The 24,427-nt window shown below is 41.4% G+C and overlaps 1 protein-coding gene across 2 annotated transcripts in view; it reads left to right on the top strand.

Annotated features, from left to right (window-relative positions):
- EBF2 (EBF transcription factor 2) overlaps positions 1–8,907 on the top strand; it is a 121,817-nt gene extending 112,910 nt beyond the window's left edge. The window contains exon 16 of one of the 2 annotated variants that reach the window (XM_042886727.1): positions 5,244–8,907. In XM_042886727.1, the coding sequence (XP_042742661.1) occupies positions 5,244–5,263 (20 nt within the window). In that variant the 3' untranslated portion in view covers positions 5,264–8,907. Of the gene's footprint in view, positions 1–5,144 lie in introns of both variants that reach the window. The other variant, XM_042886725.1, reaches the window with a different exon arrangement.
- Positions 8,908–24,427: the final 15,520 nt, after the last annotated feature.

Below are 24,427 nucleotides of genomic sequence, written 5' to 3'. Positions count from 1 at the left end.
AGGGTTTTGACATCACCTCCCAGTTTCCCTACCCATAATACAGCAAAAGCATCTTTCCAGCTGGGATTTTTTTAAGCTCTGTTGTAACATCTCCAGTGTTGTACTTTGCCTGCATCTATTGTTGAAAGGCAAAAAGTCTCCTAGTGATACAGCCTCCATCCTACTTATTGCATCCTGTTGCAGTGATAGCATCAAAAATGCTACCTGGCCCCCAGGGCCACTCTGCTTACAAGCAGCAACAGAAGTCTTGAATGGAGCTTCTGTGTACGTTAACTACAGCAGTGTTTAAGCCTGGATAAAAACTAGTCTAAACAGGAGCCTTATGAGCTTAATCCTCAGATTAGCACTCTCATTATTCCTGGCCATTTAAGAGATGCAAAGATGTTTTTTTGAGGGACAATCTTGTGCTGGAAATAACAGGACAGCTTGAGGAAAACACACTGTGAATCAAAACTATGAGCTGAGCATGAAATGTGCCTATCTGCTGGCTTTCAGCTTGGGGCTGCACAACTCAGCCAAGACCTGTGGAATGCCCTCTAATAACCCCATCCTGTGCCACGTGTTCTTGCTTACCTCTTTCACCTGCCATCTGCTATACATTCCTTCACTGTTACAGGACACGATAGGTAGAGAACAAGCAGCAATCCATACTGGATGCCACTCAGTTCTATATGTTACCCAAATTGAGAGCAGGTGATCCTGATCAGAACAATTGTATTCTCCATTCACGTCAGATGTCAAGGGAGTTTAAAGAAGGCATTGGGAAGATATAATGTGACGTGATGCAACACGGCATGATTAGTACACAAATGCCTAATCAACTCATCTCAGATGGAGGACAGCTGATGGGGAAAAGTAAGCAAATTGGAAACTGCTGGAACAGCATGGACCGCTGACTGCCCAGATTACCTTTGGCCAGCTCAGCACATCTCAACATGAAAATGCAAGCTCAGTCACAAGGAATAGCAGGCAAGCCCCAGAAGGTCAGATGTTCCATTAACCATCAGGATCCTAGCCAACCCAAAAAGTATTGAAGTCTGATACCCATAGGAACAGTCTCAATTTAGCAAGGGGGACATCTGTACTATTTCCTAAGGAAATAGAGGTGTATTAGATAATAGAGGTGTAATAGAGGTGTACACTAGACAGTGCTTTAAGTACCTTACAGACCATAAATGATATATTCATGATGTCAATATGTAAGAAAACTATATATGTGTCATTTGATTAAATTTGATATATAAGGATGAAGTACATTTTTCTCTGCAGTTTATTGGCAGAGACGTATGGGGCACAAACTGTTTCAAAGTAAAGAAAGTCATAAAAGATATTTCAAACTTCTTGTTAGAAGTTAGCTAAACAAAAATCCTATTATTTGCTTATCCTTCACTTGATGGGATGTTAATTATAGGAGCTCATTATATGTCACAATGTATAGCTAGGATATCTGGAGGAAAACACCGAGCTGATTGCTCATTTGTAAAACAGTGCATTGTTTTACAAACAGTTCCCCAGTTATTATTAAATAAGTAATATAAGTAATTATTAAAAGTGAAACTATGCATTTTCTAGTGGCAGCCACGATGGGAAGCAAAGATAGCAATAGGGTAAAGCTTGCACCTACCAGCTGCATCTGGTACCAACAGCTTGGTGGCTTTTGCAATTAGAAACCTACGTCTTTGTGTGCAGGACACCTCATGCACAGAGGTATTTCTGACCTTGCAGGATAGCAGCATTCATTTAAGATGCTCAAAATTGCACCACTGCAGCACATTGTTCACCTCTGTGGAGAGCTGTAGAACTGTAAGATTGCAGTTCACTGGAAACTGTGGCAAAAGAGGAAAAGAAATAGTCATACAACCAAAGGAGAGAGGAAGACACAGTGGCTGAAAACGCTCAACACCCTTCTTTAGAAAGTGGGGTTTGTAAAACAAGTCATAATTTAGCCACCAAAGCACCTATGCTAGCTATAGAATGTATAAGCAGTGCAGAGCCCATCCCCAGTTCTTACTGAATGGTTGTGTGAACTGCAGAGTTCTTTGCACTGCAGAGCAAGATGGCATTTCCAGGAGCCACTCGTGTACACTAGGCTTATGATCATTATTAATTACAGCCATTAAAGGTGCCTATCACCATAGCATCTGGGTACTATCCATGTTTGATTATTTATTTATTAAAAAATTCTCCAACCTTGTGACAATTTTAATCAAGTGTTTCAGTTGATAATTGCAAGCTGTCAAGGTTAATACAATAAGGCTCATCTCTAATTCTTTTTCCATTTCCCTCCAAGAAAAAAAAAAAAAAAAACCCACCCTCTGGGATAATGACTGTGGTTTCTATATTCCCAACTCATCAGGGAGTGTCCTGCATTGAACCACCTTTATTGAAAAGTTACATCGATTCAATATATAGTAATACAGGCAAAAATAATTACAGCTTTGCTAGCAGTGTAAGACCTTAATCCAAACCTCACAAACATTCAATAAAAAGCGATACAGGCTGGGAATAGGCTTTTGACAGTGCAGCCCCAAAGGGGAGTGGAGGTGGGGTGGAAATGGACAGATAAGGGTAGGCAGAAAGAGAGAACCACAGAGCAAAGGCATTTGTGTGAGCTGGGGAAGAACAGGTGAGAATCCCAGCCAGCAGTCCTCAGCCTCCTTTTTTGTTGCAGAAAGAGGTGAAGCTGCAACTTTCAGATGAAACACCAGGGTAGCAATAAAGCTTGTTGCCTGTCCTTATTATCTTACAGTTCCACCTCGATTTCTCCATGGGCAGATTCCATCCTAACAGCTTCCAAGGGCTTCTCGCCACTCTGGAGCATTTACAGCCTGCAATGACAAACCAAACTTTCTGAGGGGGGCGAAAGGAGAGGATAGAGAGACTTGCTCAGGGGAAAAGGTGGCAAAAGAGAGATCAGAGTCCCAGAGGTAATAACACAGTGGGTTGCAGATGGCAATTCTGTTGTTGCTGGCAGCAGTCTGAGTCCAGGACTGCTGGACCCAAGCGTCATCTCTTTAATTACGCCGTGAAAATGTGCTCCTCCCTCACTGTAAGGGGCTTTACAAAATGCTGCCTCTGCAAGCATTCCTAAAATATTTTTGAAGGCTCCTGGAAGAAACTCAGCTTTAGTCCTTGTTTTGATCTGCTGGAAATTTAACTTGATTAAAAGAACGACAATAACATTGATAAGAGTAGTATCAGAAGTGGCTCCTATGCCAGTGTGATCTCTCCCCCTTAGGAATAGAGTTTAAACCACACTGACAGCAGACTATGGATGTCTCAAATTAAACCATGTTAGCTGTAACAGGGACTGCTGCTTCTCTGCAGAGTCATCCAAACAGAGGACTGACCAGGCACAGTCTGTGCAAGCCTTGCTTTCTTTGCTTCAGGCAAAAGACCCAGCCAGGATACTTCAGACAAACAACTTAAATTCTTTGAGCTAACTTGGATGATTTTGCCTGAAGCAGATTAGGAAGTGCTCACATAGATTGCTCTGCTGGGAAACCTGTGGATGGCGGTGAGCAGCCGAGGGAGCGCATGCCTCTTCCCCCAGCACTGCAGAATCCAGGCAAGGGCGTCAACCCAAGGCTTAAATCCAGTTTTCTAGAGGGTAGAAAGGCAGGTCAGTGGGTAACTCTTCAGTGTCCCAGCCCTCCAGGAAATTAAAGTCATTTTCCAGTTTGGGGGAGTCAGGAAGAAGAGAGGAGCAGCCCCTCACGTGACCAGAAGGCCTCTCTTCTTCAGATGCACTCTCTTCCCCCTTGACCCTCAGTAGACATGCAAATATTTACCTTCCTCATTTAGGGTTATATCAATTGCCTGTTTGAAAAAAAATCTCCATTTGAAACACACTAGCAAATGCCATTAAGAACAGCAGATACTTGACTCAAGATTGTTCAGTTTCACTTTCTTTTTCAGCTGTCAAAATTTGCAGGAAATTTTAGCCCTAGTCACATAGAAAATATGAAAATATTTGTTTTCCTATTGTATTAAATCACAGACCATGTCCACAGTTGTTTAAAATCAACAGAGCTCCAATAAAAGAGTCATGTTAGCTGAGGATCTCGCCCTGAGCATTTTTTTTTAAACACTGTGAACATAAGGGTGAAATTAATTCTCGGAGGACAGGGCTTTAAACACATGAATAATCCCACAAATTTCAATGAACGTAAATCTTCACAGGATTAGGACCTTGCACTACGCTGAGGCCCCTTTGAAAATATGACTCACTCATTTGTTATATAAATACATATAAACTTAACTTACCCCTCAAAACCTTTGGGAACAGCACCAGTTCCAGGCAGCTTCAAATGTTGCCGTTGTCAGTTATGAAGAATATAACTGCAATTAAAGGCAGTGAGAGTGACTAATAAATAATTTACATAAGCCCGGTGTTCTGGGAACGTGCCAGGTAAGACTACAGTGATTCAGACATATGGGGTAAACCAAGCGAGAAAGAGAGGCTGGTCCATTATTTCCACTGAAACTGAATTAGTAAAGCTCAGCTCTGGTCATTCTCCAATGAATCAGCACTCACAGTTCTATGGCGAGGTCCCATAAGTGGTTCCTGGGTAAATTCCCGTTTGCTTTCACATTATCCTTCCTCACTCACACCATAACCTTTTCTTGCAAGCAAATTAGCAGGTTGAGTGAGAAACAAGGACCCCGCTTGGTCCTGACAGTTCAAGAATGATTTTGAGTGCTCAACTTGAGAAAGCATAAGAAATCTGCTAGGAACTGTCCCAAAAATTTCAGTGTCCATTTGCAACAAGTCTTAGGACACGTGCACCAAAAATTATTAGGCATTTCTGAAAGTTCACGCACTAGAGCTTCAATTAATCCATTCTCTCCTTTATTGACTTAAAAGCCACGATGGGCCTGGCCCTGTGGAACCCACAATGAAGTGGCACGTTGTTCATTTTCTGTGGCTGCTGTCAGGCTTGCACCGTTGGCTCTTCTCACTAAAGCACAAATCAAGCATAAAAACATTCTGAGACATTGAAGGTCTTTTAATACCATCATTTAACCTGCAAATAGATGCACTGCTGCAATGTGTGACTGCACACAGAAGGGTGAAGGGCTCAAATAAACTTTTCTCCATAAAAATATGCCAGCATTTCATCTTTGTCAATTTTCTTTTTCAGCCATGACTGGTCTTGTCGTTCCCCCGATGTAAGGAAGAGGCAGCTTTGCTCCTCTCCCTCTTCCCTTTTTTCCTCTTTTTTTTCATTTTTCTTTTACAGCACAAAACTACTTATTGTGATGGACCACTAAAAAGAAAAAAAAAATAAATAGCACTACAAGCTCTTTTTGGGGGGAAAGCCAGGCCCAGGAAATAAAAGGAACATTTTTTATGGATTGGACGAGACAGAAGGCTGCATCTTTTACCTGTTTGATATTTCTGACACAACCACGTCAACTCCTAGAACACTGCGAATGAAGAATCAGCCAAGAGCCAGAGGACAAACAACAGTTGGCAGAATGGGATCAGAAATGCAAAGTCTTGAAAGACACGAAACCTTCCTAAGATTTGTAAAATATTAAAAGGAAAAAGAAATTGGCAAAAATGATTCAAGCTTGATATTTTGGATACAATTTGTTTTACTTTGTAGGGGAAAAAAGTTGAAGTTTCTATTTTATATGGAGCCTTTCAGATATCAATTTAGTTTATGCAGAAAAAAAAATAAAAAAAAAAAATCAACAAAACAGGGTACCAGCATGAAAGAATTTCTAGGACAAACTGACACGAGTGATGGAACTTTGGTGTATGTGTGTATTTGCTTATAGTTTAACCTCTTTAAAAATGTAAGATGTTTTACAATTATTTAAATAAATAAACTTGTAACTTATTGTATGTAGAGGTAGAAATTAAACCTTTTTTGGATTTTTTCCTCCAGTTGTACAATGAAGAAAAATGATGCAAAAATGTAGTGACAAGTTCAAGATATATTACTGCTGCGGTCGCTCCTCACTTCTTCCCTCTTAGTGAATCCATGTGCAAGGATATCATAGGATTCTTTCTGATCAATTAACAAAATTGTCAGAAACTGATAAACACGTGATGATATACAGAACACTGATTCACGTACAAATTTTCATCCTCCTCCTCTTCCCCCCCTCCTGTGTTTTGTTTCAATTAAGACATTCAGGTACTAAGATGAACTGGTAAGTTTCAATGACCCCATTGGCAAACGAGTGGCACACGTAGGGATTTGAACCATTTGGAGTCTTCACGAGGTACTGAGTTTACTTTATACACTCAGTGTATGAACTGGGGAGAGAAAGAGTTCTCTCAAACATTGTTCTTCTGTGCAGTTGGAACACTTTGCATTCAGTTATACTTCGCGTTAAGGGCGCATTTGTAAAGGGAAGATACGTTTTTGAATAACTTATGCACTTTTATCTTGAGTCATTCCCAGCGGTAAGTATTTTCCATTTATACACTAAAGTTTGTAGAAGCATCCAGTGTGATTTTTTTCTGCATTTTGGCCTAAAACTGACATTTAGTTCTCCTTTGCTTCTCCCTTCCTGAAGTTGGAAGGTGAGAATGTAAGGAAAGCAATCACAACTTATCTGATAAAGCAGAGACCACTAAAAAGAAATTGATTTTGTTGGAAAGCCATTTTTTTGAGGAAAATAAAAGTCAGCTACACTATTTACTCCCTACTAAAACACCATTCACAGCTGCATGAATAGTTGTTCCTATGATAGCATCTTTCTGTTGATAAATAAATCCTTAATATATGGTCCCTAAAACTACTTGTCCAATGCCCAGTATTTTTACCAATACATTAAATAGTATTCTTGTGATTCAACAATTTGTGGTAGATGATGTTCTCCATCTTGAGTCCATCCTGAACTGGACAGCTGGGACAGCAATGGCTGAGGCCATTTGGAGCAAATTTGGATTAGTAATAGATTAGAAGGTCTCTGTGGTTCAGAGCCAGCTGCAGCAATCAGTGCCTGAAGCTCGGTATTGTGTGGTATGATTGTCATAGGCTCCCACCTTACAGACAGGTTTTGGCACAGGACTGCATTCTGCAAACGTGTAAAATCATTCCTGTAAATAGCCTGGTGCAGGGAAGCTGACTTCTTGGGACTGCACTTCTGGTTCAAACTGCTAAAAACGGGGCCTCCTCAAAGCTTAATTTGGTGAAGCATACAGTTCACCTTCTGAGAAATGCATTTGGTTTACAGACATGTTAGCAGGATGTGTTTCTAAACCGGAATGCAGCACAGCAGGGAAGCCAGTGGACTGCAAAGACAATGAATTGAGCTATTCCTATGGTTCCTGATGGTGATCCTCCTATTGGGAAGCAGCTCTGTGCTGCTCCTGACTGCTGTGATATTTCAGGAGGGCTTCTCATGTCATATTTTAGAAAGGGAAGAGAGAGGTTACTGTCCTCTAAAACTCATGGCCCAATTTATCAGAAAAAGTAGCAATTTAAAGCAGCTTTACAAAGAAATTTGCTGGGAATAATGTGCTTTTAAGAAGCACAGATACAGTTAGTTAGAGTCTTACAGCCAGGATACTAAGAAAGTGTCTCATTCCAGAAAAGATGAAAGAAAATAACTCACCGTTTATCATGGTTGCAAGTTCATTGACACTGCAGGTTCTGTGCATGTCCTTCGTGCCATCAAGGAAGGAGAAACCACTGGAGGTCAGCAACACAACCAGCATTGAATCCAAGAACTCCTGAAATACGAAAGAATGAGTCTTACCAGACTTGTTTCCAATAGACCATCTCTGTTCCCCCCACTCTGATGTACTAAAAAATTTTCCAGCAACTCCAATGCATAGAAATACTGCATTTTTTTCCCCAGTCTCCCTTTCTCTTCAGGCTACTTTCTAATTTTATCCCAATGATACTCAAAATTCCATGCCCAGGAAACGCTCCAGATACAAACTTCTAGAACACAGCCTGAAAGGCAGCACCTTGCTTCCTTGATCCCTCATATTTTTAACAAACATGTTCCTTTCACATCTCAGTTACTTTCATTAGCTCCATTCAGTCCCACAGCTGGGGGAGCTGTGAGCCCAAAGGAAAAGAAAACCTCCCCAGGAAGGCACCTCCAGGGCTCTCTATGGGACAAGAACCAAGTCTGGCTGCCTGAGACATAATTTAACGGGGTTTGATTTGAGCCAAAAGAATGAAAGAAGTCAACATAGGAATGATTTAGAACACAAATTTCGCTCACGCATGTAAATCCTTGTATTGAAACGAGCATAGAAGTTACCAGTAGCTTTACAAAGAGAAAAGGTGTGTAAATAAATACAATCAAAAAAATCCTTGAGCGTGAATGGAGGACATTGGCAGTGGCAAAATACCCAGCAAAAAGGAAAAGGAAATGTAAAAAGAGATATATATGTAAGGATTTTTTCCAATGTAATAAGCAAATCTGTCCTCTTTTAGTTATTGCTGTTTAATATTCCCATATGACTTTCCTTTTTGCCACTAGAAAGATGAAAGTGTCGCGATAGGTAATTACAGATCCTATCATAACTTTGAAAGAGTACATTTTATTTCATTATTTATCTTGGTATAGCATCTTACTCTCCCTATTTCTTTGCACACTTCCAATATGCATGGTTTTTTAAAGACCATTTTCTCCCTTCTGTAAATTAAGGCCTCATTTCTCCCTACTGTATAGTTTTGGGGTTTGTTTGGGGTTGGCTGGTTGATTTTTTTGGTTTGGTTTTGTTTGGTTTTTTTTGCTTTGTCAGTTACACTCAGTATGAAGTTGCTATGCACAGAGCTTTTGTAAAGATAGCATTTTTTTGTTTTGTTTACTGTTTTTAATGGTCCTACTTATGGAAGAATATCTTGTTTGTAAAATGAATATGTCTACTTCCGTTTTAAACTTTAAATTATCCTAACAAAAAAAATAAAATTTTTGTACTGTAAACAAGGGGGGGGAATTATCTTAATTTCAGAGTATCTGGTCTGCTTTATTCTTCACCTTTTGTCATCCTCGTGAGTCACTCAAGGCTCTGTTATGGCAATAACTCTTTAAAAAAATAAGGATTCTGTGCTGCGCAGCAGTTTTTCAGATCAAGCCTTCATGCTGGTCTGTAGGATGCCCATCCACAACTGGGAGAGACAGCTCTAGGTTACAGTATTCAAAGAATAAGGCAGTGATGGTTTCATTTGACCTCTCCCTTTTCCACACCTGGCTGCTGAATCCCAGCTGAAGCACAGGTGAAGCAGGGATTTTGTGTTCCCTTTCTATGAACACTGGTCAGAAAGGAAAACTGGCTTTATTTTATCAGGGAAAGAAAAAAAAGCCAAAAAACTGGACTGCTGAGAAGTACCTTGGGAAATGATAGCCAACTGCCAAAGCCAGGAATATTTAGTTTTCTTCTGTGAAATCACAGGAAAGCGTGAAGATTTGGTTTAATGACAAAAGCCCCTTTTACTGACCTTTTTTTGCCTAACAAGTGACAGAATACGTGTCAGTGTTTAAACTACTGCAGATGCCCACGAAAGGAACTGAAATTGTAAGGCACTATCGACTAAATGCAGAGAAGAAAACAGGTTTTTTTTTGGTCATCTGCTTCAATTAGTCACAGGGGGATAAATGCAATTAGTAGATGACCTTCTTCCCAGCAGTGATGCCAAAGTTGCCCACTGCTGTACTGCAACACCCTTCAACAGAGCCCATTCTACTTCAGACCTGATTCAGCTTTTTTTCCTCCCTGTGAACTCCCAGCAGTGCAGATTGCAGCCACGAAACAAACAGCTCCTTTGAAAGAGCCTTGGTCTGTACCAACGACCTACTTTTGTATTCAGGCAAGGAAGTTTATTATGCAGATGAAAGCCTGGAGATCTCCTGTGCTCTGCCGATCTGTTACCTCCTGATGCTGTACAATACAGCGTATTGCATTGTCCTGCCTGGGATGGGTTATTGCTGCCACCTTTGGAGCTGCCCTGTGTTCTGAGCAGATTCCCCGTGAGCAGTTTCCTAATAAAACACCGCATGAGGGAAGGAGATGCATGAAGAACCCCAGCAAAAGAGTGTCAGTAAAGATATTAGCTGCTAAACTCAAAATGCATATGCACAGCATCCCCCAACCCCAAGTGACTTAGATGGCATCATCAAAGAATATTTGTACTTAAAGAGAATCCCTGCTAAAAACAAACAAACCCAATGTCAAGGATCATCATGATGAACGTATGTAAATACCAATATCTTGCCTGATTTGTTCATCTTTCCTTTGTGAGATTGCTCTGGAAAGTATTCAATGATGTTTGCCACATTAAAAAAGCCATTAAGAAAGGCAAATGATATGAACAGCCTTTAGTTGTACAGCATCAGGAACACCAAAGGAATTTTTCTCCTAATATTGGTGACAAACCAAAACTCTCCCATTAGCTGCCACTGAAGGCACAGCGAGATTTGCACGTGAGCAGCTGGTTGTGGGCACAGGGTGCCCTGGTTGAGAAAAGCCCTGCAGACAACCAACCCCACTCCTACCCCTGTTTTTCCTTCACAGGTCTTTTCAGGAGGGTTGTTTTGTCAGAACTTGAATTTCACTTTAATAAATGGGGAAATGAAAGCCACTCCTTCAACCACTTACTGAGGGCAGCTAGGGAATTGCCAGACCAGTTAAAATATTTATCTCAGTGACAACACACAGCTGTTGAGGTGCAAAGATCTGAAGCTTTAATCGCACCAGGTTAGTTAAGGAGGAATGTCTCATTAACTCCACTTGCAGGACTGGATTAAACAGACAGCTGGCGGCCATAGCAGAGGTGTAGACAGAGCACCGTGGCAGAGAAACACTCAGCAAGCATTGGTGTAGATGGAACCCAACACTTCCCCCTCCCAAAATGGAAGGCACCCAAACACCTTCCAACAGAGGATAGATAAGGAGATAAGGGGAATCGTATCTGCTGCCCCGCTTCCCTTGGGGTTGTGCTAAGGTACCTCTTGTTTACAACAATCACAGAAAAAGACACGGTGACAAAACACAAGCCTGGCCATTGCCAGCTCCTCCTCCCGTGATACTAGGTGGATGCAGAATGCTATTTTCTTATTTGGGGGAGTTCTACAGCATGCCTGCTTGGGGAAACTCAACCCACTTTGTTCTTGTCCATAGTCTCAAGCTCAATCCCACACAGCTATCAATACTCAGTTTTGAATAAAAGTTGGAAAGTCAGTCTGCGATGAGAAGGTGAAATCCTGACACCATTAGAATTAGTGGGAGCTTCAAAGCTACCATACTAAACCTGGATCAAAGCTTTAATGTGATGCTAGTCGGAAAGGGGGTTTTTTCTTCCCTGGAAAAACACATTTTGGTCCAATAAGAGCACATCTTTTGCTGCAGGTTAAACAGTGTCACAACATTTTCCTCCTATTGAGATGAAACAAATCTGCCCTTTCTTCAGTATTGAGGTGAGAAAAAAAAATATCCAGCAGACTTCAACTACAACGTGCTGACCACAAAACAGACCAGAGGAAGTCAGTAATTACCTTTCACACTTCAGGAAAGAGTTGTTCTTAGCCACAGCCACCATCCCACTTTTAGGTCCTGTGATAAAGGACTTCCTATGGAACAGCAGTTCATGAAGTAGGTTTCCACACACAGCACAGTGTGTAGATTGCAGCTGACTGCAAGACTTCTGTCTGTTTTGTAATTGCCAACCTGCCATAGTACTTGAGGAATAGCAAAACAAGAGAGCAGAACTGTACAAAATGACATCATTTTCTAAGATCTGATAATTATTTATAGGATCAGGAGAGCCAACATATGAAGAAATATTTCCAGCAGCAAGTAGGCTTTGGAGAATGCTTCATATCAGTGCTGAGAATGTAACTCATCCTGATGAGAAATTCAAGCACTCTACTTTGCCCATCAGGTTCAAGTGGCCACAGCAACACATCCAGCCAGACGATGCTTCTGCCAGACTCGGATGTAGGAGTTATCCCAGCACTTCACTGAGACTGTAGGAACTCAATTGAAATTTACCAGCAGGGTCCCTATGACACTGCAATTGCTGTAGTCATTTCTTTGTCTTCAAAATGCCATATAATTGCTAATGTAATTAGTGATGTATACAGAGGGGGCCCCCGCAATTACCAAGTCCTAAGATCAAGTAATTAATGTTCTGTCAACAAAACCGCAACTGTTTCATTAACAACTGTCTGGATCTGAAAACAGATCAGCTCAGAACGTTACCACTTGGCTGAATTTTGCACTAGCAGCCAATTCGTGCACCAAACACACCAGCCCAGATCAGCTCCTGACATCCACCTGCCTCTGCATCTCCTATCAGGAAGAGGAAACTTAAACAGTACTCAGAGAGGTTTCACATCTTTGTCAGCTGCTTCCTTGCTGTCAACTGATGTTTCTAGTTTAATGAATGGTCTCAGTGAAGTTAGTAAGGCCTCTGACTCTTTAATCTTTGGGCTTTGTTTCTTATCTCCAAACGTTTCTCTACCACCACCAACACTTAATGTAGAAGTAGGAGCTTGTAGTCACCTTGACTTAATATTTCATTCTCCTTTGTTTACAACATTTATATACTCTGTAGAAAGTAAATGCAGATTTACCTTGTCTTTTTCCCTATGGCTACTTTTGCTCTGACGTCCCATTCCATCAAGTGTCAACTAAAACTCTTTTGTGTCTCTTACTGATCTCTTCATTTCAATGCCTACATTAAGAGGTCATCGTCAATGCTGAAACCCAGCCATCTGAAGCCAAGGAGGAGGCCCTGGGTGACTAAGCCCTGAGCTGTGCAATCTTGAGCACCATCTACTGGTCCTTTATCTCCCAGTCAGCTGTTTAGAAAGGGATTCAAGGTCTTCCCAGAACAAAACACAGGCTCAATGTGCCAAGATGCTCTTCAAACTTCAAGTACAGGAATGGTCCCTGCAGCCTTAATACCCCATTTGTTAAGGAAGGGGCTTTAGCACCATGACAACTGGGGGCTGACAGCAGTCAAGGTTCTTCCCAGCCTCTCCAAGGATGAGGTTTCCATTGCTGTAGTATCTGGGGGTGGCTGGGAAAGCAGACCTGCACTCTCAGTAGTTGCAGATGGTGAACAGAGCTCAGTGCTAAACAATAGCTGTGGTGGTAGAATGGAATTAAGCAGCAGAAGCAAGAGGGATCAGTGAGGATTTCCGGAGAGATTTGAAACACAAACAAGCATGAGGAACTCTAAAAGTACACAATCTTTCCTCCCGCTCTGCGCGTGTCATTTTATTACAGAGTAATTAAAGAACGCTTTAAAATTGTGATTAATAGGCTTTTTAGCTTCAGAGAAATCAAATCTTTGATGTCAGTTGCTTAAACATTCAGTTTACCATTGAGGAATGCAAATAAATAAAGAACGGCAACTGTAGTTTTTCCTCCTTTCATTTTATTCAGAGAGGAAAGTTTTGGAAATTTTTCTCAACTTTTTCTTTTACAAAGGAATAAAATTAAGGTGGCAGCTCTCAGGGTTTGATCTGAATATACCAAACCTTCAATACACTTACAAGTTTATTATTTTTTATTTTTTAAGCACTATGGGCAGCAATTTTCCTTACAATTCTGTTGTAGCCTTCTTTTGAATCCTGCCTGACGAACTCTTTTCCTCCCAGATATTTGTACCCTGTCACACCTACGTGCAGATTAAAAATTACAGTTGCTTTTCATTCAGTTGCTCTTGGAAGAAACGCCACGTTTAATACTCTACAGTAGCACAAACCTCTTGGGCATAAAACATCGTTCAGGTAGACATCTGGTGAAATGCATCACATCAAATTAGTATCAAGGGTATTGAGATTCTAAGACGACTGGCAGACAATTCCCTTTCTAATGTACTGCTTTTTAGATTGTTGAAGAAACTTGATCCCAAATCTCCTGTGAAATGAGTGATACTAAACATGCCTGCTCAAATACTGAAAGTGAAGATCAAAGACGCAGTGTCCAAATTGGCTTTGCAAACAAAGCAAGCCCAGAGATCCCCAAGAGAACATGGTGCTAATTTTATCAGATCTCCTTGACTTCTTCCTCCTAACAGTTTGTCATTTAAGAAAAATAACAGCAAGGAGAATGCAGAAGCCTTGTTTTAAGACCAACAAATTCATTCCCTTTTAAATATATGCTCTGCAACTCACCTAATAGTCTTAATCTAGCTTAAACGAAAAATGAGCACATTTCATCCTCCGAAAGCTACCTACATTTCAGTCCCCCAACCACACATATACAAACACACACAGCCATGAATATTTCAATACAACTCAGCCTTCAGATCAATACAGGCAACTCTCAAGTTCCATTGATTTTTCAGAGGTTTGGCTCACAAGGGTGATAAAATATTTCTCATGTTATGAAACCCGAGTTAAGGAGCTTTTGCTGACACTTCAGCATTTACCAGACACATCTCTCTCTCTCTCTGTCTCGATTTATGACTAAGCAATAAGTCTTGGTAAGGTGGGCAGTATCATCCCATAGGGCCCACTTAAGGTCAAGAAGAGAAGTCGGGATAATAGGACAGCCCTTAAGGTCCCTAAACTTCTGTTTTCTGAGGCAATCACTTATTCTTTTCCACATGCCCTCAAAGTCCTCATTCCAACATTCATTAGGCAGCGAGTGAAATTCCCTTTCAGTGTACCTCTGTAAGCTGTCAGAAAGAAAGGGACACCAAAGCAGACACCAAATAAAGCAACTCCCTGCTGAGGCAAGGAAGTTAATCCCCTCCATATGGAAAGGAAATATACTTAATTATGTATTTATGCATGTCATTGCAGGCTTATATCTCGTTTCACTTTCATCCACAATGATCCAAACCAATTTAAATATAATGAGTAAACATTTTTGCTTTTACAATATCATCAGCAAATGCTTTCTCAACATCACCTGACCATTTCCTTGCAGGACGTGGCAATTCTGTGCAGCAGTCATTATTTGCACAGCACCTAGGGAAGCCAGCCACAGACCACAACTCCATTGTGTTTATAATCACTAAAAGCAGAAGGCAATCATCGGCCCGAAAGAACCTGCCATCAAATTGAGAAAGTACTTTCAGTCTAAAGATGGATCCTGTGGATTCTGGATCCAATATTCCAATTATTCCATCCCCAAATGGGTAACTCTGCACAACAAAGAATTACATTTTTGACCTGATGGATAGCACACAGGCTGACATACTGCAGGCAAGGACCAAAGCTCTGTGCTGAACCCACCAAGAGACCTGTTGCACATGGCTAATAATGCCATATGTACCTCAGTTTCTCTTTCTCCTCTTACAGCTGTTCTATCTGCTTATATTACAGATTCTTTGGTGCAAGGGTTGGCTCTATCACGTCCAGGTAAAGGTCTGATCTCAAGGAGAATAGGATAAACACAAGCAACAAGCCTTACTATTCTTACATTAGAATCTATCCAGGCAACAATAATAAACACATATCAAGTGTTAGAACTCAAAACAAAAGCAGCACCCATTGTTGGAGGTATTTAGGGAATGAAATTTAGGCTGAATGAAATCAGAATCAGAAATCAGTTTGCTGCACACAAGCAGAAATGAGGGCCAAGACTTCATTCTGTTCCCCTATTCCTGAACCTTGTTGGTAGTTCTACACCTAACGTGACATTTATCACTGAAGCATCCCAAGGCATATTTTTGTAAGAAGATGGGTATTTATTATTCCTTGTGTACTGATAACAGCATAAAGAAATTAATAAAAAAAAAAAGAGATTAACTGACTTGACCCATGTAAGCAATCCAGACCCTTAGCAGCTCTATTGATTCCCCACTGCCTTCTCCAGCCTTTCCTCCATTTTCTATTAGCTCTTTTGTTTTCAGGAATGAAGATTCATCTTTCACCACCTGAAACGTAAAGACCTTTCTCTTAGAACAACCTCATTAAGCAGGACAAGTCCTACAGACTCATTAGACACCAACACCTCCTCCTCCCCACCAATCTGCTGTTTACTGCGTACAGAGGGCTGGGCACTTTCTGGCATTATAGGAAATATGTCTGTTAAAATGAAATTTTAACAGATTTGAAATTGCAGAGTTGCTTATTAAGATATATTAGCAGCATGTTAATTGCTGACGATTAGACACAGAAGCCATATTACTTTGCTCATGAGTCATTTTCCTTCCGTTTGACCACAGAAGGCCTCTAGTCCCTGTTTCCCTAGGCAAAATAACATCAGCTGCATGACTGTCCTCTGTTCCAAAACCCAGGAAAAGGTGAGGAATCCATACTCCATATTTCTGACTTCTCCCCTACAGCAAATACTTTGCTTCCTATGAGGAACGAGCATATTTTTGAAGCCTCAAGAAAGAAATGGAACAACGCGATGCTCATCCATTTAATTTTCCTCCTCTTTCCTACTGATGCTTTACACAATGCTACTTTTTTTTTTTTTTTTTTTCTTTCTTTTCCATTTTTTTGGTTTTTTCTTCCAGCTGCTGCAATGTGATGGCATGATGGCTTGAAGGACTTTCCTACCAGAGCCCCTAAATCCCCTCCCTGATCAGTATGCTGAGCGGCTCTTCCATTTAATATGTATTCTCACTTTTGGTGCATTGCCCCCAAGACTTAGCATTTCATATTTATCTGCATTAAAACTACATTCTCCATTTACTGGTCTCAGAGTTGAGCCCTTCTAAAGGGGGTAGCAGTGTTACCTCAGTGAATTCTCTGCTTCCAGAAAAAAGTAAAATAAAGTGTATGCAGTTCGTACACACACAAGGCAGTACTAAACAGAGGAATTCTTAAGAACACCTGCAATGCAGGTAACTTTTGGAATACCATGCCTACAAAGCCTGAAGTGCTAAGCATTTAGTTATTATGATGCTTTATATTTTTTGAGGAAAAAAATAACAACAACAAACAACCAAACAATTATTTAGTGTAAAGCACAGATTAGTATCTTAACTTCTGCCTCATGCCTGAAATTACCAGCAAATCTATTCTGAAATCTAAGCAAAAGAACAAATTGAACCTTGTTCCAGGTCCTAAACTGCTTTTTCAGTAACTCAGCAATATGATACTACCTCTGTGTCTTCATTTAAAGCTATTTTATTATTAACATTTTCTATCCAGTAGCATGAAGAAGCCTTGAGGACTCTGAGGTCAGGGACATGCTGTGCTACCACTGCACTTCACGTGGCAGGAACCTGTCCCAGCCACCTGCTCACTACAGAGAAGTTTGAGAGCACACAGGAGCACAGGAAAACTTGGCCAGCTTCACGGGTTCAGTGGCCAAGGCAAGAGTGGAAGCCACAAGAGACATTCTCTGAGCTTCAGCCTGTAATTGAGAAGGCAATACAAAGAACATCAGCATTTTACCTCCAAAGTCATTCACACAAATAGATCTGTGTACCTGAGCAAAGGCCCACTGACAGTCACACCGTTCTGAGCTAGGAATGACCTCGAGAAGGCATCAGAGTTGCAGCTGGATACCACAGTGCACCCAGAAGAGCTCATCTGAGAGAACCTTCCCTGCAGAGCTGCCTTGAGGTCACAGCTTAGCACGAGTTCAGCTCCTCCACGTTCCGTCCCTTTGCCCTGCATGCTGATCTTTAAGACGAGCAGGAAGTAGAAGGAAAAAACCAAATCCACTCATTTCATTCTCAAAACAAAACCTGGCTTTCACTCCCTTACTTGGCTGAAAGGACTCATCGCTCCCTTCTTTTAAGCACATTTCAAATAGGTTCAGCTCAATGAAAGTAAGAGAAGCATCCCAGTTTGCCACTTCAAAACTGTAGCACAACTGCACAGCATCCAATCAAGGTCCACTGTCTCCCATGCCAGCAATACCTTTCAAGAATTCTGAGTTAGTTAAAACCTCCTTCGAAAACCCACGTTGGCCATCTCTAATCAAATTACACTTTTCAAGCTGTTCACTCCCAAACCCTCATAAAATGTTTTCTAATATTTTTCCCACAACTGGCGTTAAACCGTAACTGCTTGCAGTATCTTTTTGCCCCTCTTGAATAATGGGTGTTAGATTTGCCACTTTATAGTCCTTGGGAATGTGACCTGTCATTATAAAGCTTCTAAAAATATCAGTTAACACTTCACAATTTTCTCTCCTTTATTTCCTTTAACAGCAATGGATGTACCCTCCCTGGACCAGATACCTGATCTGCCTTAGAGCGTAAAACCTTTCAGCAATAATTTTTGCAGTCATTTGCACACTAACACCTTTAACGTGCTGGAAATACAAATTCAGATCTGTAACTGATGTAAACTGATGTAACTCCATTGATTTTAGTAGTTATATGTTTGTGTCACTTGAGGAGTTTTGTACAAATTTCTATGTATTTACCTCATTTAAAAACCCCCCAAAACTCATTTCTCCTTACTTAAAAGACTGATGCAATTAGCTGGAATACTTCATAGAACATCAAACTCATACATGACAATGGCTGTTATTAAGCAGGGTTGCACAGAAGTTGGATTTTTCAACAGCAGCAGCCACAAAAATTCTCAGATAAAGAAGGTTCTCCATAGGTTCCTTTCTTGAGGCATGAGACTTGAATACAGAACTTTTTCTGAAAGCCCATGTTTCCTAATGCAAAGAAATGCTTTCAAGCCTTCGCCCTGCCATCAGCTGGTTCATCCTGTTCTCAGCAGCAGCTGGTGCTCCGATTCCTGCCTCCTGAATCCTTGAACCACAACCACTGTTATCAACAGGGCTGCCACACATACAACCCTGCTGCTCTAACGAGCAGACTCTTTAGGTTTACCCTCTGACATCTCAAGGCATAGCGTCCAGCTGCAATATTTAGAAGCACATCTGTTGACCAAGGATCGAAAAAAGGCCAATTTATGCCTAAGCAACCCCAGACTTTATACATTTCTCCTTCTTAGTATAGCCCCCAGGTGGTCCTAGCACAGCCTCGTCTCTATGTTTAAGCACAAGAACCATCCTACCCCTCTCACACAATAAGCCCAGACCTCAAGAGGAAGGGGAGAGAGTCGGCTACATTCAGCACCGTTGCTAAAACTCCACAGTAGGCTGACCTCATGGCCTTTTCCAACAATCTTTAATACCCAGTGTTACATGATTCCTCACGGCACATTTTTGGCGCTGGACAGGGCAGAGGTCAAGGTCTGGAATGTCACCAGGGCTGCTACTTACCGAGTAAAGACAATTAGACGATTGTCTAGACAGCTGAGCTGTGTGCTGCGTGCGATAAGCGCCCCATCAGCTCTCGGAGGTGATACAACAAGCTGCCTGGGCACTGCCTTTTCCTTTACAGCCTCCTCTTTCCTTTTCTGGGAATCTCTTGTATTCTTCTCTAAGTGCTGTTCTCTACAACTCTCCTCTGCAGCTGGAAGCTGGGGTGTTAGAAACAAGCCAGCTGTGGGCGTTACAGAACACAGCACTTGAGCCACCGAGGCAAAGAGCTGGCTACTGTGCTACTTAATGCATAAGAAAACAGCAAAAGTGCTCATCCAAACCATTTTCTTCTAACACATAAAAAAAATAAATATTTGGTCAGACAACGAAAGGACATCTTACAGTTCTATAGCACCTCTATTCCAATAATTCTAAAGTATCTGGTGAACTACGAGCACCAAAAACAGTGTAATCACAGAACTAAAATCCCATTGACTCCAACAGAACGTGCTCAAGTGCTTTGCTGAACTGGGGACTAAGCTATTCAAATTTACATGCCCTCAAGGCAGGAGTTATCTATCCTGCTCCGCAGACAAGAGGAACACGAGTCTTGCAGAGAAACTCACTCAGACTTAAATGCCCAGATCAAACAGAAGGATGCACTAGAATCCAAAACCAACAGGCAGAAAGCAGAGTTGGACTCCTGAGAAAAAGAGCATATGAGAAAGATAAGTGCATCAGCCCTGAGCAGCCTAGAAATATTATCCTAATGGTTTCCTTCCCTCAAAATGGGCATTCAGTTCCAGTTTTAGATGTGGCAAAGTGGCACAAACCCAACACGTTAAACCCAAATCTTGCCTCCGGTTTCACAGGAGGATTTATGGGAACACGGCTCTTTTCAGACCCTAGGGCCTGCAGGAAACCCCTCATGGATGTCTGTCTTACACAGAGCTCTTTCATAGGACCTTTTCAAGCCAAACTTGCAACACATGGGAATCCTTCCCCCAAATTTCTAAACAGGACTCAGGAAGAAATGTGCCTCAGGAGAATCCTCTTTGGGCTTTTACACAGAACCCACCCACACATAAAGGGAGGCACTTTTCAGCCCCATGCTGTGCAGATACAATCAATAAAGCTCACAGCTCTCTCCCTCACTATCCATTCTCACCGCCTCGATTTAAAGAGCTCCCAATAACTCGGGACATAGCATCAAACTTCACACAGAGAGAGCATTAAACGAGGGCAAATTCCCTCTTACATCATCCAAAGGCTGACTATATACCAGTTAACAGAATATCCAGAACGTGTTTTATTTACATTCCTCAAATCAGGCACTTGGGTTTTTATTATTTTATTTAAAACCAACTTTAGTCAGATGAGTTTGTCTGAAAAGTTCTTTTAAAGCCCTGAATGAGTTCTGCTGAGCAAAGCCAGGCCTCTCTTTACTATTCTCCAAGCTTGCAAGGCACCTTCTTGCACCATAGCAGCGCCATGACAGAGCAATGACATAAAACCAAGGGAAATGAATCAAGACTGAGTATCCACACTATTAAATGTAAAACTTCTGTTTGTGAGCCTCAAAGGTTTCTTAAAGCATAAAGAATGTCATCAGCCCAACCGTGCTAGGAACAGAGAGTTGTGTAAGGCTTGATTTAGCACAACTTCTTGTCGGTACAAAGGCACTCAGGATGAAGTCCTGACACAAAGTTGGATGTTTTATTAAAATTGAGAGAACGGCTGGCTTGAAAGACATCTGTTCAAATATTCTTTGTTGTCTAGATGAGTGGTAGGTTCAGATCCAGAGGAGTCCAGCAAATATGCTCAGAAGATTGGAAGGACTTCTCAGAGGAGGAGAAATTTTAAAAAATAAAATTAAATCTTGAAAGGACTTTGGAAGAGGACATTTTTCAAAGGCACTCAAAATGCCATAGAAGCTTATTTGCTAAATACCAAGAGGAGCGTAGGTGTAGTAGAGATTGATTGACCCATCTAGGTGACAGAAACTAAACAAGCCCGTTCCAAGATCTGGACTGCCATTGGCACAGCGCTTCCAGTGCCACACTACTCAGCAGCTTGCCAAGCTTTCAGCAAAGGAATAAAATGAAAGGGATAAATAAACTCCCTGCCTCCAGTAGAGCTTCAAGATGTGGTGCTCAACGTGATTAAAGTCTTTTCTAGCTACTTCTAGATGCCTGTCCACATCCGTGCCCAGCTAAGCTCCGGACTTTTGGTTCTGTTAATAGGAAATAACCATTAAATGGTTTGGAGGAAAATCCACGCATGCTCAGATCAATTTTTAAATTACTTTTAGCTCACAAGAAGTAATTTGTATGTAGTAATCAAGACACAAAAGAGAAGTGAAAGAACATTTAAATGAAGACCTGTAACCTGTTCAGACTTTATAGCAACTAGCTATGCTGAACGAAAATGAAATCTGTAATCTGCGTTAAATCAGCTTCCATTGGTAGCAATGCTCCTGCAGCAAGAGGGCCCGTCCTCCTCCCTTCATATAATTTGACCCCCAGGGCATAAGAGCTTTCTCCTCTGCAGCTCTTGCCCATCGGTGCATCTTCTTTGCATCTCTTTTCCCCTTCAACTCATTCACACTCTCTTCTAAACTCAGCTGGAAGCATCTCTTTTCCCCCTTGCCCACAACTCTTAATTTCTCTCTCCCTTGGCAGTTATTTAACTCATTAACTGAATTAATTTTAACCCTAAAGCACTTTGGGTGAATAGATTTTATGAAAGATCTGAGACAAAATAAAGTCTTGGGGGTTTTATGCCACTGTAGGCGCACAAAGGAGCCTCAGTGTAACTGAGAATCAGACCCTTATTTCCCAGATTGTACACAGAGTTCAATCGCAGCGCGACTCACAGATTCCATTTAATGACAAAGTGGCTCTGTGATTGATAAAGGTCCCGTGCCTCTGCTGCAGACTAAGTAGCCAAGCATCCTGACTGGTGGAAAAATTATTCTTGGATCTGTTTGAAACAGCATTCTCCACCATTTCCCCCCACAAACTTGCTTCTTAGCAAAACTGATTCATTTTAGAATGCTTTTTTATTAGGTAATATTAAGGGGAAAGTAGAGTCTGATGAGGTGGCTTTGCCTTTTGCTCTGAGAGGTGGCTGCTTGGCAAGGGAAAAAAACAGAAATTCTGCATAGAAATAACATGGAAGTTGCTCTCCAGAATGTTTGTTTTACCAGGTGTGCTGACAGCTTTGAAAATCAGCTAGGTTTCTTTTTCAGGTCAATTAAACTTCTGTTCAGCAAAACTGCACTGGAGACAAGAGCCTACCAACATGAGGTATTGATTGTAACCTGCTAGCACCCAAAAAGGGGCTAAATTTTGTCTGGCTGTGCACAAATGGTTCCTGAGCTTACAGTTTTCCATACAAACACTCAGGAAAGGAGGAGGGGAGTCAGCAGGGCTTGCAGAAGCGTGCTTGGGACAACCAGGGGGAATTGTGGCCCTTCAGCAATGGTTGCACTCCATAGAGCATCACACAGCTTCACAGCATTCACCTTACATAAAACTGGGCAGGCTGCTCCAAAAGTAATGTCTCCTACTTATTTCCATGGAAACTACCATGGATGCAAAAAGAGCAGCAACACTTTGATAGTTTGGTAACTGAGAACTCACACTATTTTTCAGCATAGCCACCATTGTTACCTATGCATTTTCACCAGTGATGAACAAGAGGCCTTGCTTCTAAAAATCTGCCTGGCTGCCCAGAATGTGGCTTCTTTTATCTCTGGAGCTAAATAATTTGCTGCAATTGTAAACATGCATACAAGAACACAAAGACTTTGGTTGGGTTTTCAGATATAAGGAACAGAAACAAGTCCTGTGTAACATCATCATAATTGCCAAAAGGAAAACAGTATCACTTTGCAGACCTAATGTGGCACATGTATGTCTCATGCCATTATTATTACAATATATTTATTTGTGTATTTGTAAATTTCATTAAATTCTGTAGCAACACTACTATTGTTGGCTGACCAACAAAAAAGAAGAGAAAGAGAGAAAGAGGAAGAAAAAGAGAGGAAAAGGAAGAGAGAGAAAAAAATTTAAAGACAAAAGGATGAGGTAGAGGAATTAAAAGAAAAAAAAAAAAAGGAAGCTGTCTGGGACTGTGGTTAGTTTCTCCATTACAGATACTCACACTATAATCACAAGCACTAAAGAACTTGCTCTGATCTCCTCAGAATAGATGACCTTGCAGCTCTTTCCTCATCTGTAATTTCTAGATTTCAGCTGATTTAAAAGACAGCTAGGAAGCAAAATCGTGTTCACAGATCAGCGCCAAAGAGAAGTCCTTGTATCAGGAACACGTCTGTCTGTTTCTGATACATGGAGCAAATTGACCCCAAATACAGCCCTGGACTCGTCGGTCGTTTTCCCTGGGAGCAGTAAATAAGGAGCAGGGCTGAGAAGCTAAGCCAAACTAATTTGGCCAGTTATTATTTGACTGAAAGGTGATACTGAACGTTTAAATGGTTTATCCCCTTCTTGTTAGTGGCATCATTCAATCAGGAGTACTAAGCCTCCAAGTGAACGGATTGCAACCACCGAGGGAATTACTCACTCCAACCAGGAAATGTGGGGTTTGTTAGTTCAAACAGCATCTGTAGGAAGCTGGTAAACAACAGCTGAGATGATGAAAGATCACATCAACTCCTTGCTTTGAAGTAAAAGATATTAAAACTACGAGTGTACGAGTTCTTATTACAGCTTAGCCCCCTCCGCCTGCTCATCCCCGAGAACCTGGCATGGTTGTTCTTGCTGCATAACAAGCCGTGTAATAAAATTCCATAAAAACATCAACGATGCGTTTGAAAGTGACATGAAAAGGCGAGGGAGGCCTATTGCTGGTGCTGCTGCCATTAAAGGCGATTTGTTCCTTTTCGCCTGGAATGAAATCAAACATTCTGCCAGGCCCAGAGTGACATCCTGAGCCACAGAAACTCAAGGTGTGTTGTCACTCGTGTGCACTTTCTGAAGATGCAGCAGCAGAACCATTCGCACTGTTGGTACACGGAGTGCAGGTTGGGTGCTTTGCCAGTGAGCTCAATGACGGGGGTCACATTGTAACAGCAGACTCTTAAGGCACTGAAGTGCAAATTCTCCCAGTTGCAAAGTTGCTCAGATATTTGCTGATAATTAGAGCTACAAAAGCGAGTGAGGTGCACATTAAAGGGCTACACGTTACTGCCTGCAGTGGTGTTAAAAGAACAAAACCATTCCTTTATGTGTATTCTTCGCTGTAGCGGCATCAATGATTTTAATATCTTAAAGATAACAGGCGTTCCCCAATAAAGCAATGCTAAGGGATGCAGAGCCAGCTATG

This window comes from Lagopus leucura, unplaced genomic scaffold (assembly GCF_019238085.1).
Source record: "Lagopus leucura isolate 7727_CA_CO unplaced genomic scaffold, USGS_WTPT01 Super-Scaffold_100062, whole genome shotgun sequence".
Lineage (NCBI taxonomy): Eukaryota > Metazoa > Chordata > Aves > Galliformes > Phasianidae > Lagopus > Lagopus leucura.
Note: the sequence above shows the minus strand (reverse complement) of the source record. Positions and strands in the feature narration are given on the sequence as shown.